The 15,311-nt window shown below is 35.2% G+C and overlaps 1 protein-coding gene across 1 annotated transcript in view; it reads left to right on the forward strand.

Annotated features, from left to right (window-relative positions):
- Nucleotides 1-15,311, forward strand: part of arel1 (apoptosis resistant E3 ubiquitin protein ligase 1) — a 50,379-nt gene that overhangs the window by 20,357 nt on the left and 14,711 nt on the right. Inside the window, exons 5-17 of the mRNA XM_052579845.1 lie at nucleotides 1,108-1,179; nucleotides 9,180-9,406; nucleotides 9,550-9,787; nucleotides 10,687-10,856; nucleotides 11,017-11,197; nucleotides 11,818-12,062; nucleotides 12,166-12,243; nucleotides 12,373-12,514; nucleotides 12,626-12,747; nucleotides 12,878-12,953; nucleotides 13,212-13,321; nucleotides 13,744-13,923; nucleotides 14,732-14,857. Of these exons, the coding sequence (XP_052435805.1) occupies nucleotides 1,108-1,179; nucleotides 9,180-9,406; nucleotides 9,550-9,787; nucleotides 10,687-10,856; nucleotides 11,017-11,197; nucleotides 11,818-12,062; nucleotides 12,166-12,243; nucleotides 12,373-12,514; nucleotides 12,626-12,747; nucleotides 12,878-12,953; nucleotides 13,212-13,321; nucleotides 13,744-13,923; nucleotides 14,732-14,857 (1,967 nt within the window). The remainder of the gene's footprint in view (nucleotides 1-1,107; nucleotides 1,180-9,179; nucleotides 9,407-9,549; nucleotides 9,788-10,686; nucleotides 10,857-11,016; nucleotides 11,198-11,817; nucleotides 12,063-12,165; nucleotides 12,244-12,372; nucleotides 12,515-12,625; nucleotides 12,748-12,877; nucleotides 12,954-13,211; nucleotides 13,322-13,743; nucleotides 13,924-14,731; nucleotides 14,858-15,311) is intronic.

The raw sequence follows: 15,311 nt of genomic DNA on the forward strand, positions 1-15,311 counted from the left end.
AAGAACAAAATTTATCTGAAATTTAAAACTTTTATAACATTATAAATGCCTTTTTTGTTACTTTTACTAATTTTAAAGCATGCTTGCTAGATAAAAGTATTAATTTCTATAATATTTCAATTAAAAAAAGCTTTGATTCCTAGCTTTTTAATGTATAATGTTACAAAAGCTTCTTATTTCAGATAAATGCTGATCTTTGTATCTTTCTATTCATCAAGAAATCCTGAAAAAAATGTACTCAACTGCTTTAAATATGTATAATAATTATTATAAAATGTTTCTTTAACAGTAAATCAGCATATTAGAATAATTTCTGAAGCATCATGTGACACTGAAAACTAGATTAATGATTCTGAAAATTTAGCTTTGATCACAGCAATAAATTAAGTGTTAAAATATATTGGATTTGAAATCAGTTCTTTTAAATTGTAAAAAAAAAAAAAAAATATATACATATATATATATATATATATTTGCAGTATTTTGGATCAAATAATTTCAGGCTTGGTGAGCGAAAGATAATTCTTTAAAGCATTAAATAGCTTACTGTTCAAAAACTTTTGTCTGTTTGTGTGTGTCCCTATTGATTACATCAACTCTTTATGATGGCTGAAAGTACTCATCTAACTTTGTTTTACTCCTGTGATTTGTTCTCAAATAAATGTCGTTTTTGTTAAAGCCTGTGTTATATTTTCTGCATGAGCAATTCAGACACATACACAGACTGTGTTGACGGGAACTATTTGTATTTATACTACGGTAAGCGTATGGTGATGGTCTGCTCCGCCACAAACATGTGAACAAACAATTACCCGGAATTATTGCACATCTGGCTTTATTATTGCACAATTGGTGCTTTTGAAGCCTACTGACCTATGCATAAATGCGCCGGTCACAAAAAATTGGGAGGCACACAGATGTCGGCTCAGAGCCTCCTTGCACACTCTCCGATGAGAATTTTTACGTCATGCATACCATAGTGGACTCACGGATGCAGAAAGTGTAACACAGGCTTAAATCAGAGAGCAAAACAAAGAATTAATTGGTATTAATGATTTAATGGTGATGTGATTCATATGAATTTTGTTTTAATGTCTCACCTTTCAGCAGGAGCCCTGATATTTGGCTGTACCATTGCCCTGTGCTTTCTGATAAGGGACCTCATGTTTTACGTGATTGGTAAGTCAATCACTTGATATCATTATTTTTAAAGCTTAATTATATAGTTGTAAAATGTGATAAAATAATTATTTTGGTCATTCCACAAAATCGGTGTCTTTTGCATCCCTAAGAAATAATCAAACTTAGATTTAATATAACAATGAATACATTTGTAATTTAAAAACATAATACTATGTATTCTTTCATCAATATTACATCAAAAAAGTCAATTTAATATTATTTTAAATAATTATATTATTTAAGGAAATGATATGCCCTTGTATTACCAGGACCATACCATTAAATGACAAAGGGGTCACCCACACACAAATACATGACTTAACCTCCTAAATTAGATGAATTCACATCGCATTTAGAACATCAAAAAAATAATCAACATTCATATTCGCTTATACACTATAACACATCATATGAATAAACAACAACATTATTTGTCCCTGCTCATTGTTACACCTTCCATCACCAGCGTGCACTCCAGGAAAAGAAAATAATTAGGAGCTACCTGTCCTCCTTTAGTGCGCATAAAGACAACATAAGATACCTCACTTAGAGCATTCATATTTAGACAAATAACCAAAACTTACAAGAATAAATACACATTTACAAAGGAAGAAAACCAAAAGGAAAAATGCATCAAATCCCAATACAACAATTAACAAACATTTAAAACAGATACATTTATCTGTGGCCTTGGTCATCACAGTCTCATTGTTAAGCAGTGTATTTGGTATAAGTATGCATTTTCTTTCTATACATTTTTTTAGCATTTTATTGGTGTCCCCTGATATCATGTCATCCTTGTTACCCTCATCAAAAATAATTCTAAAATATAAAAAAATATTTTTGAGTGATTCTAAATCTTGTTTATATTGCTTGGGTTTTATTGCTGTGTCAATACAGTTACTATTTTTAAAATGCTAATTTAAACCATTATTTATTAAATATATTATAATTAAAATCTACTGGTAAAAACCTTCAGTCAGTGGCATATGAACATGAGTTACATTTATTAAGTATTATTGGTATTGTTACTATAAATCTTGCGGTTAAAGACGGATAGGATGATCAGTCTCAGTAAAACAATTTTTTTCCCGCCTAACTCATCAATAAGAGCAGCAAGGAGACTGCAGAACATGACCCTAGTCTTGCAATGTTCAAGAAAGTCAAGATCTTGGTCTGGATTCAGATGTTTACAGAATGACCAAGATCTGATCATCTTCCTTACCTAATTGAACTAGGTCAGTATATTTGAAGTTCTATGAGGGGTCACAGACAAACAGATGGAACACATTAACTTATTACAATACCCTTAAAACTTTAGATCTCCTAATGCGTGATTCCCAATGCACACAAACTTCCCAGAATGCTGAGTGACCTGTTTAATTAGATTTTTATTTGTGTAAAATACTTTGCATCTAAAGTGTTTATTTTACACATTTATTTTATTTCTTAAATATTAATTAAAATTAAAAAAAATATCGGACCCCCCCCCCAACTCCGGACCCTTGGAAACATCCTATCCCCCCATTCACCCCCACCCCTTAAGCCATTCCTGAACTTGAGTATCTATGGAGTGGTATTGCATCCTTCATATCTCCAAAGAGTATTTAGTTTTATTATATTCAAAAAAGAAAGATACAGCTTTATGATTCTCTTTGAAAACAGCCGAGCTCATGGAGGTGCACCATGGACAGAGCTAGAGAATCGTGAGCACTTGCGTGCTGATTGGCAACAACAACAACAAAAAAATTGATATAGTTTCACTTACTGCCTCTGGTTCCGAATCATGACCAGGATCTTTTATCGCTGAGACCGTTCCATCTTTAAGTATCAAGCGATGTGCAAATCCAGTGCCTAACTGGGTCTTGTTTATAAAGCATTCATCACTGAAATGACGGAAGCAAATAAACACTTGTTAAACTCCATTGCTGTACCAGAAAAACAAACCGCATCTACTGTTCACATAACGCTGGGTTCTTAGGAAGCTGTGCAAGGTTTTCTTTCCCTCACAACCAAAAACACACTCCTTTTAGAGACACATTTTTAAGCAAGTCCTTCTAGTCAATGTATGGGCATTTCTCCCAAAAGAGCCCACACACATAAGGAATTCCTCCCTTCATGATGTCATGAATCCCCATGTTTAAAAAAAAAAAAAAAAAAACTTTCAGAAACTTATACTACTTTTTCACCTAAATTACCCGGAACAATAAAAAAAATATCTTCCCGTCTAGTGACGTGGGTCTGCACGCGTTGCTCAATACAAAGTATGCACATTTCGGACTAGCAATTTTCTGTAGTTTGGGCTTTGCGAGTTCGACTCGTGAGTGTGATCTCCCCCAGATTGAATGACACAAGCCTGGTAATTCTGTATGTAAACCACAGATTTGAGTTTTAAACAACTAAATTCTCACCTGAAATCTTTTAAAACTACATTTCATGAAAATTATCCAAATAAATGGTGGTTGAAATCACAATGCTGTGTGAACTCGACCAATCAGCATGTTTAGCACCCAAGTCCCACCACCGAAAGTTCTGGACCTTTAAAAAAGTACTTCCTCATGAAATGGGACTTTCTGAGGGACATTTTTTTTTAACCTTGACTTTATTTAGATCCTGGTTTCTGCAGTGGAAACACACCGAGTACCAGCCCAAAGTCATTAATGGGTCATTAATGTTAAAGTTCCAGCGGTGGAAACATGGCTTGACCTACAGGAGTGAATTACTCCTATTACTTACTGCACACTCTGTCACATGTTCAAATCTTTTTTTTTTGGCCATGTTTAGTATAAGAATACAACTGTTTAACACTGTAAAGAATTCATTTAATGAGCCGTGAATGTAAAAAATTTAACTGATTATTTGATAATTGTAGATTATTTGCCATGTATAATTTTATTTATCAATAAAAATTAAACTTTAACTAGAGCTTAATATGTTGCAGCCTCAATTTCAGTCAATTTTATCAGCAATTAACAGTAAAATTGAATGGTATTGTGCAGCTGAATGAGTCATGTCAACACACCACTTATAAAGTCCAATCTGTCATGCCTTTGAAAAGATAGATATAACGCAGCATGCCATTGTAAACATTAGGGTGGGCAATTTGAAAAAAATCATATTGGAATACTTGTTTAAGGTGTTTAAGCTATAATAGTATTTTTTAGGGGTGCTCCGATCACGATCGGCCGATCGTTAATGAGCATCTCGTCAGTAAAGCTGGTTTTCTAATCAGCGGTTAATTCCATCAGGTGCGTGGTTTCACATAGAGCAGCTGTTACTACACAGAGCCGTTGTTAATAGAGAAGATGCACCAAAAAACGCTGAAAATGAAGTGGATTTGTGCATCTTCTCTATTAACAACGGCTCTGTGTAGTAAAAGCTGCTCTGTGAAATCACGCACCTGATGGTATTAACGGCTCATTAGAAAACCGGCTTTATTGACGAGATGTGGTACTGACTGCCGATCGTGATCGGAGCACCCCTAGTATTTTTCATAATATTTTTTATTAATTTTAAAATACAAAATATGCAACCATCTTCCTATGCTTATAACCAAAGTGTTTAATATCAATGAAAGAAAGGTTTCTGTTAAAATAAACTATTAAAAATTATTAAATTAAGCCATACATTTGAATATTGTAATTAATTACATTATATACATAATTAATAATTACATAAATTTTTCATAAATATGTTTTAGGAAACACTCTGCTTTAAGTATAATTGGCCTTTCCTTATGTTAGTTGTGCAGTTCTCAACCATGAATAAAAATTTTTCAGCCATTGAAAATCAATATCTTTAAAATAGTCCACTAACCGTTAGTCAAACAGAATAGGTTTGATCTACCAAAATTTTATTACTCGCAGAAAATAAATAAAAATCCAAAGTCACATGGATCGTTTACAGCTGTCAATGTGGTAATACACTAGTAGGCTACATCGCCATTCGACAAACGATCATTCTACAACCTCTAATATGGCTTATTATTTGAAATATGTAAGTGGCAGCAACTTTATATGTCCACTCGATCTAATGTTAACCTGGAAAAATGTGTGCTGTTTATGTGTCTGTGGGAAGAGTGAAGAATAGCGCACTCACTGCATGGCAAATGGAGGCGCTGGCGTGCTCACTTGCTCTTAAAATGCTTCCTCATTTTTGCTCATACAGATAAGAGTAATACATCTTTCAAATCTGTAAAGACTCTACATTTATTTGTTTGCACTCAGAATAACAACAAAACATGCTTTTGTTAAATAATGAAAGCAGTCAGAAGGTTTTTTCTAGCATCTTAGTGTTGTATATTTGAATATTTTATATATATATATATATATATATATATATATATATATATATATATAAGAATATCATCAAAAAGTTGATTTCAATAATTCCTTTCAAAAAGTGAAACTTGTATATAATATTCATTCATTACACACATACTAATATATTTCAAATGTTTATTTCTTTTAATTTTGAAGATTAAAACGGACAACTATGCAAAATCCCAAATTCAGTATCTCAGAAAATTAGAATATTGTGAAAATATTCAGCTAATTAACTCAAAACACCTGCAAAGGCCTTTAAATGGTCTCTCAGTCTAGTTCTGTAGGCTACACCAGGGGTGCCCAACCCTGCTCCTGGCGATCGACTGTCCTGCAGTTTAGCTCCAATCCTAATCAAACACACCTGAAGCAACTAATTAAGGTCTTCAGGCTCACTTAAAAATTAAAGGCAGGTGTTTTTGATTGGGGTTGGAGCCAAACTTTGCAGGACAGTCGATCGCCAGGAGCAGGGTTGGGCACCCCTGGGCTACACAATCATAGGGAAGACTGTTTACTTGACAGTTGTCCAAAAGACGACCATTGACACCTTGCACAAGGAGGGCAAGACGCAAAAGGTCATTGCAAAAGAGGCTGGCTTTTCACAGGGCTCTGTGTACAAGCACCTTAATAGAGAATGATGTTGTAAAAAAAATTGTACAAGCAATAGGGATAACCACACCCTGGAGAGGATTGTGAAACAAAACCCATTCAAAAATGTGAGGGAGATTCACAAAGAGTGGACTGCAGCTGGAGTCAGTGCTTCAAGAACCACTACGCACAGACGAATGCAAGGCATGGGTTTCAGCTGACGCATTCCTTGTGTCAAGCCACTCTTGAGCAACAGACAGCATCAGAAGCGTCTAAAGACAAAAAGGACTGGACTGCTGCTGAGTGGTCCAAAGTTATGTTCTCTGATGAAAGTAAATTTAGCATTTCCTTTGGAAATCAGGGTCCCAGAGTCTGGAGGAAGAGAGGAGATGCACACAATCCACGTTGCTTGAGGTCCAGTGTAACAGTTTCCACAGTCAGTGATGGTTTGGGGTGCCATGTCATCTGCTGGTGTTGGTCTACTGTGTTTTCGGTCCAAGGTCAACGCAGCTGTATACCAGGAAGATTTAGAGCACTTCATGCTTCCTGCTGCTGACCAACTATATGGAGATGCAGATTTCATTTTCAAACAGGATTGGCACCTGCACACAGTGCCAAAGCTACCAGTACTTGGTTTAAGGACCATAGTATCCCTGTTCTTAATTGGCCAGCAAACTTGCCTGACCTTAACCACATAGAATATCTATGGGGTATTGTGAAGAGGAAGATGTGATATGCCAGACCCAAGAATACAGAAGAGCTGAAGGCACTATCACAGCAACCTGGGCTCTCATAACACCTGAGCAGTGCATTGCTGCAGTAATTTAGACAAAGGGAGCCCCAACTAAGTATTGAGTGCTGTACTTGCTCATACTTTTTCGTGTTCATACTTTTCAATTGGCCAAGATTTCAAAAAATCCTTTCTTTGTATTGGTCTTAAGTAATATTCTAATTTTCAGAGATACTGAATTTGGGATTTTCCTTAGTTGTCAGTTATAATCATCAAAATTAAAAAAAAATAAACATTTGAAATAAATCAGTCTGTGTGTAATGAATGAATAATATATTCAAGTTTCACTTTTTGAATAGAATTAGTGAAATAAACTTTATGATGATTCTAATTTTATGACCAGCACCTGTATAGTGAATAGAGTGAAATGTCCACTTTCAAATAAACCAATTCAAATGGGAAACAAATATTCTCAGATGTTATCCATATGAAACATCCACAAAGGCACATCCACCACTGTGGAGTTGACGGGCCAGTGTCACTGCCTTCATTTCTCAGAATATCTTAGCATAATGCTTATCGGCTCACTTGATATTGTTGACAAAAGCCAAAGGTATCTAATAGTTATTGGATTGTTTATACATTTTATATTCATATACACACCTTTTTGGAGTTTCAAAACCTCTGGTCATAACTATCTAAATGATAGTTTGTTTTATAATTTCATCCAATTTTCAGTTAAATAAACACTTTTGCTATGATTACTTTTGTACTAACATTTCTTTTTATGTTATTTGTTTGATTTCCTTGGGTTGTCTGGGAAAATAACTTTTTAAATTTATGTTGGCACACTTACGTTTGGGGACCAGTTCTCACTATGAGTTAATTCTTAACTATGACTTTTGCCTCAGAAAACTAATTTGTTGCTTATTAATAATTAGTAAGGTAGTTGTTGTTTAGGTTTGGGATAGGATTAAAGTGCCCCTATTATGCAATTTCCAGCATTGCCTTTCATGCAGTGTGTAATGTACCTGTATGTGAATGTAAATGATATGGAAAGTTGTAAAGGTGAAAGTGCTGGATAAATAAAGTTATTCCCCAAAATAAAGAATAGACTCTGTACAGCCTAGACGAGTAGTTAGTAATTCAAATCTCACTTCCATGATGGCTACATGTCAGGTTGTATTCATATACTGTATAAAAACATGGCTGTAGTGTCCGTGATGTCACCCATAGGTTTACGAAGAGAGTTTTTGAAACCAAAAGTGGGCGGAGCAGGCCGTCACCATCTTGGCAGTGCGTCATTCTGGGTTAATCAAAAATACTCAGAGGCGGGAGCTGGTTGCTGAAGCCAGGCTCACCTAGCGGGACGACGGTGACAGCAGCAGCAATCCATCTGTCACTCTAGTGGCCATGCCCTTAATTATCCATAACTTTAAGGCTTAATATAATTAAAAATGATGAGTTATAAAAAAAATTCACCCCCTCACAGTTGTCATGAAGGGCAAAAATAGCTATATAGACAAAACTATTTTTTGCACCAGGCTGTAAACATGTTTTTTTGCTGTAAAGTTTGGCATTTTAACATGGGGAGTTTATGGGACTGACTCCCTTTTGCAGCCAGCCTCAAGTGGCCAGTCAATGAATTACAGTTTTAGTCAATTCCTTGTTGGCTTCACAAGAGAGAGCGGGAGGTTGCCGCTCAGTTGTAACACATTTTACTAATGCGCTCTATGTTCTACATTGGCAGACTGCAAAAAACCTAACAGCACCCACAAAAACATCATTTTACTGATGACTGCTTCTGTAATCTCGGAGTTCCAACACAGGATGCACAAAACGCTTGCTATTGATTGTTGTTAAAGATAAATCAGTTTGCTGTTTATTTGGACCAGATGCTCCTCTGTATTGCAACCTGAAAGTATGATAAATAGATGTTTATATTTTCTATAGAGCCTTCAAAATTCAGAACTACTGAAATAGGCATATGAATCTTTAAACTGTTTCCAACTAATCGTTTGAGAATCACTGAAAAATTGTGATATTAATGCATATTTTTAGAAAAAAAAAACGTGTTTTGTCCTTGCATGCTTTATTCCTATTGTAGGAGACTCCCAAAACACTATTAGGAACCTTAAAAATAATAATAGGCATAATAGGTGCACTTATAGGGACCTCTAAATTATGGTCATGAAGAATAAGGCATTAAGTGCTTTTTAAGTACCAATAAACAACCGATATTCTAGTAATATGCATGCTAAAAAAGCAACTAGTTAATTGTGAGAATTGGTCCCTAAACATGTTATATTTTACGTTGATTAATTGTCAGTATTTTAAGACTCATATACTCTCTTTAGGTGGAATAACTGTTTCCATCATCGCATTCGTCTTTACCATCAAATTTCTGTGTGAGCTTGCTGCTCGTGTGGTCAGCTTCTTACAGAATGATGACCCTGCCCGACATGGGGACCGCAGTATCTATGACTATGTACGGGGTAATTATTTGGACCCACGCTCATGCAAGGTCTCCTGGGACTGGAAAGAGCCACAGGAAGTGGGTCAAACCATGAGTTTCCGAGTGCAGGTGACCAATCAAAAGTTTTTTTTTTTCATGTTGTGTAGTCTGTACTGACTATGTAATTGACTAAACATTGGTGCTTCATGCAGCTCAGTTAAAATGACTACAGTTGTATGTATTAATTAGTTGTTTTTAAATCCCCCTCCCAGCTTTTTTACAAAAATGGCCAGCCTTTTCCTGCACACAGACCTGTGGGATTGAAGGTGAACATCACTCACATAGAGCTGGCTTTAGAAGTCCCTGTGACCCAGGAGGTCCTCCAGGAGCCAGAGTCTAATGTAGTCAAAGTGGCCTTCACTGTGCGTAAGGCTGGACGTTATGAAGTAGCTGTAAAACTTGGAGGCCTGAATGTGGCTTACAGCCCTTACTACAAGATATTTCAACCAGGTAACATGCAAGTACAGATTCCTAATTCTTACTTTTCTAATACTCTCTGTGTTTGGCAAAAAAAAGTCTAGCTGTGCTTAAAGGGTACATGTTTGTACCCTTTAAGCACACCTCTGTTCCCAATGAGCTCACATAATGTGACAAACATGAATTAAGTGCATGTGCGGAAGTTGAATAGGCAAATATAGCCAAGTCAAAAGAGCTCTCACAAAAGTTGAAGCTATAGAGAACATACATTACTACATTAGAAAGTCTGTGGTTGCAAGACAATTTCCAAAGCACTTAAAGTTCCTTGAGACAGCTGACAGCCTTGTTCATAAGTTTAAAATATGTTGAACCAGAAAAGCTTTGAGGGTGTTGAAGAATAGCACAAACTCATCAAGGATAATAAAATGTATGATTCGAGCAAGGGAGTAAAACCCCTTATTTTACTGTCAAAAACTTGATTAAAAATTTAAAAATTAAAGCAAGATAATTTGATGAAAGGAGGCAAAAACATTTCAGTTCAATTTCTAAATTTGAAAAACAGAAAAACTTTTTTTTACACAGTAATTAGTAGCTAGAAATAAATCATTATTATATCATTATTTTGAAACATTCTGCTTTCCCAACAACTTGATATTCAAATGAGTTCAAATATGTACGTATGCTTGCAGTGTCTTAAAAACAGGCTTGCTCTACAGTATAGAAAGTCTTTAAAAAGGGCAACAAAAAGAACCAGCATATCCTTTGCCAGTTTTCCTTTTTTTTTTTTTTTTTTTTTTAGTTATTTACCAGATAATTATTTTATATATGTTGTTACATTTAAGCTTACATTAAGCTGTGCATTTAGAAAAAAAATATTTTGTAGTAAATGAAAAGATGCTGATGACAAATGACATGAATTGCATGTTTTGCAGGTACAGTGGTGCCATCCAAAACAAAGATAGCATATCACTTCTCAACACTGGTTCTGACTTATGGCCAGCAGCACACGCTGCAGATAGAACCACGGGATGAATATGGCAACCCCACCAGTAACTCTGTCTCACTTGTGGATGAGGTCAATTACAGCATGAATGTCCACCCAGTAAGTACACTTACTACATACCCAGAGTTTTTTTTTTATTAAAACTTTCAAAGTTTGGATATATGTCTTAGCATAAATTCTGTTATCATAAAAAGAGTTTCAGATTCAGCAGAATTTGGTGAATTTCCATTCATATCTTTCTTTCTTACTGTTCCTACAGTTGGGCACAGTGGATGAGGAGAGCTCAGATGATTGCTACAGCACATCGGTATCATCAAACAAGCCACAGTGCCAAGTTCTGATGAGGCTTACCTTCAGGAAAAAAGGCTGCTTCAGGGCATGTATCTCATACAGGGACCAGCCCCTTAGCAATGGGGAGTTTGACATCATTGTACTCAGCGGTGAGTTAATCTTAGCATTAGCTTGTTGTTGAAACTTTTTAGCAAAATGGGTCCAATGTTAAAAAAAATAATTTGCTTAAATTTTCCATTACATTAAATTTAAATTTTAAATCACAATTTTTCAAAGACCTGCAACATAAATTGGTGAAACTAAATGTAAAACAAGTGACAAAAACAAATGCTAGTGCATACAAAAAAATAACTATTGAACATACATTCTCCTCAGAAAAGTCTTAATATTTATTTCATCACTATATAGTATTGAATGAATATCTATTGCCAGTGCTAAAATTTATTGCTCAGAATTGACATATTCAGATTAGGCTCACAAGTTTTTTTTATGAAACTTTTGCATAAAACGTGAATACCTAATATTAAACCTGACTGATACAAGGTTTTGGCCCAGTCTGTTTCAGTATTGTTCAATGAGGGAAATGAGAAGTCATGGAGTTTTAGTGATCAAAGTGTAGAAACTCTGTTGTTCTCTCCAATGTAACTGTAAGGGTAACAAGGACAGAACACAGCAGTACACAACATGGAATACATAACATCCAGAAGAGTGGAAGCATGTTGATGTAACCTTTTTCTCAATTTCTTTTCACCATTATGCACTCACACAGAAAATGAGAAGAACTGTGTGGAGAAAAATGTATCTACCCCAGGCATAAGCATCTACTTTGAGGCCTACCTCTACAGCATGGGCACTTACAGTAGTTGTCCTTGGCAGTTTCTAGCATCCTCCCAGCTTGCCCTGCAGAGACGGCCCTCCATGGGTGATGATGAGGAGGAACATGACTCCCCTGTAGAGGGGCAGTCAGAGAAGGTCAAGAAACCAAAAAAGGTTTATTGCTATATCTCACCAAAGGTAAAAATAGATTTTTAAATGGGTTAATGCTACATGTGTGTGGTTAATTTCTTTGTTAATATTGGTTCTTTGTTAATTTAAATACTGACTTAATGTGTTACAGCAATTTTCTGTGAAGGAGTTTTACCTGAAAATTATTCCTTGGCGCCTTTTCACTTTCCGTGTGTGTCCTGGAACTAAGGTTATCTTTTTTTTCAGACTTCCTTATTTTCTGAATCATTTGACCAAAACTCTATTATTTTGCTGACTGCAAATGCTGTCATTTTATTCAAGAATATATATATTTTTATTTTTGTTTTAATTCTGGCAGTTCACTTACCATGGACCAGACCCTGTCCATAAATACCTAACACTGGTAGTAGATGATGGAATTCAGCCTCCTGTAGAGCTCAGCTGTAAGGACAGAAATATCATGGCTGCGACTTTTATCCGCTTTCTCCACAAGAATATTGGTTAGTGTGACTGGCAGTGTGCTGTAAATACAATCAAATGTAAATATATTGTTGTGTTTGATTTGTGTTGTGTTTTTATTTTGTGTGTATCTGTGTGTTTGCATCTTCTAGGTGGATCAGAAACTTTTCAGGATAAAGTTAACTTTTTTCAGCGGGAGCTGAGACACATTCACACCAAGAGACCTCGCACTAAAACCTGCCTGAAAATCAGCCGTCACTCACTCCTTGAATCGGTGAGCAAATATGGCAGGTCATTCCTTGTGGGCCATACAGAACAGTACAGAAAGATGGAAAAAGTCTCTCGGTAGTCACATAAACCTGCAGTATTTATTTTAAAGTGACACTTTTCCTCACCTTTTTCAGTCTCTGAAGGCCACACGGAACTTTTCTGTGTCCGATTGGAGTAAGAACTTTGAAGTTGTGTTCCAGGACGAGGAAGGTTTGTTAACCGATTGATGCTATTAGCTTTACTAACTATTCCTGCGCATTTCACAAAACCTGTCAAGAGCATCATGAATTACATAAAATTAAATTACATAAATAAAATAAAAAATAAAATAAAGATAATTTTTTTATCATTAAGGTTTGTTTTTATTGTGACATGATTTGTATTTTTTTTTTTTTTTTTTTACCATTGATAAACCCATAATCATATTTAAAGGTTGATTTGTTCTATGTGTTTGGGTGTGTTTATTAGCTCTGGACTGGGGTGGGCCACGACGTGAGTGGTTTGAGCTTATCTGTAAGGCTCTGTTTGATACAAATAACCAGCTTTTCACACGCTTTAGTGACAACAACCAAGGTTTGGTAAGTCATAGATGTACAAAACAGCTTTTTAAGCTGCTTGTTATTGCAAACTTGTAATTCTTATTGTATATTTTTAATATATTGTTGTAATTATAAACACTGGTTTGTAGCGCAAATTGTTTTATTATTGTATTTACTGCATTTTGTAATATTTCTAGTTATTTACTTAAGGCAACTAATTAATTGGAAGTTTTGCACATTCACAGGAAATATGTTATTATAATGTTGCAAAGTAAGGTGGATAAAGAGTTCTGGACAATTGTCTGTGTATATTACACTGGGATATGAGAAAGTATTTTAAAGGGGATAAAATTACAAACATCACCTTTAAATGAACTATTGTGTTATACTTGTTTATTTTTTTAATGTTGATGTTGGTTAAGAGTTGAAATAGAATGAGCTGTTCTATGTTTTTTGGGCAGGTCCACCCAAACGCTGATCGCCCCCCTCACCTGAGGATGAAAATGTATGAATTTGCAGGTCGAGTGGTGGGGAAATGTCTGTATGAATCAGCTTTAGGTGGGTCCTACAAGCAGCTGGTACGAGCCCGATTCACCCGCTCCTTCTTGGCTCAGATAATTGGATTACGAATGAACTATAAGGTGACAACTGATTCATTTCCTGCTAATAAATATACATTTTAACCTGTGCTGATATAGTTTATGACTCTTTTACAAATGAGTACTCATTTTATGAGTAGTCATATCTCTTCTCTTTGGGTGCAAATTTTGCAATCATACCAGTAAACGTCTGGTATGGTACTGTAAACTTTTCATACCAATTATATTTGACCATGGACCACAAAATCAGGGTGTATTTTTACTGGGGTATATTTTTAGATATAGCCAAAAAAACATTGAATGGGTCAAAATTATTGATTTTTCTTTTATATCAAAAATCATTAGGATATCGAGTGAAGATCATGTTCCATGAAGATTTCTTTTTTAATTTCCCACCATAAATATATCAAAACTTAATTGTTGATTAGTAATATGCATTGCTAAGAACTTCATTTGGACAACTTTAAAGGCGATTTTCTCAGTGTTTTGATTTTTTTTTTGTCCCCTCAGATTCCAGATTTTCAAAGTTGTATCTCGGCCAAATATTGTATTATCCTAACAAACCATACATAAATGGAGAGCCTATTTATTCAATTTTCAGATGATGTATAAATCTCAATTTAGACACTTAAGTGTTTTGGGGTCTAGGGTCACATATGACAATCAAAATTCCTTTTTTGGCTGAAATCTGAGGTTTATCTAAACTTAGTAAGTATATAGTTATATTTCTAATATCAGAGCCCGTCAAATTTTTTTCAGCACAGAGTTTGCAAGTGTGCAAAAACTCTTACTTTCCTTGAATGAAATTGTGTGTTTAATTTTTTTTTTTGTTATCTATTTGCTTTGGCAGTACTTTGAAACTGATGATGAGGAATTTTACAAAACCAAGGTGTGCTTTATTCTTAACAACGATGTCAGTGAAATGGACCTGCTGTTTGCTGAAGAAAAATATAGCAAGTCAGGACACCTGGAAAAGGTATTCATCATAATTCAATGAAAAACAAACAAAAAATGAAATCTGTTCATTTTAATCTTGATTCCAATACGATCATACAGTTAAGTGCCTGTGTGTGTGTTAAAGTGATCTTAAAGTGATAGTTCACTTTCAAATTAAATTTTGGTTTGTTTTAGCTTACCTCAAGGACATCCAAGGTTCCTTGTAGGTTCCTTTGTTTCCGCAGTATTTCCCATTTTGATATTTTTAGATCTAACCATTTTTGTCTGTGACTCATATAATGGAGGTCTATGGTCACCACCTCAAAGAGCATGCACAGAGGAGTCCAAATGAAACAATTCCCCATCGTAAGTACACATTGATGACCAAAGACACGAAAACGAGCGGTTTGTGTAAGAAAATGAATAGTATTTATATTGTTTTTACTTCTTGTACACAAACATGTCCAACTCATCTGAGGGCATGCGTGCTTCCT

This window comes from Carassius gibelio, chromosome B17 (genome assembly GCF_023724105.1).
Source record: "Carassius gibelio isolate Cgi1373 ecotype wild population from Czech Republic chromosome B17, carGib1.2-hapl.c, whole genome shotgun sequence".
NCBI lineage: Eukaryota > Metazoa > Chordata > Actinopteri > Cypriniformes > Cyprinidae > Carassius > Carassius gibelio.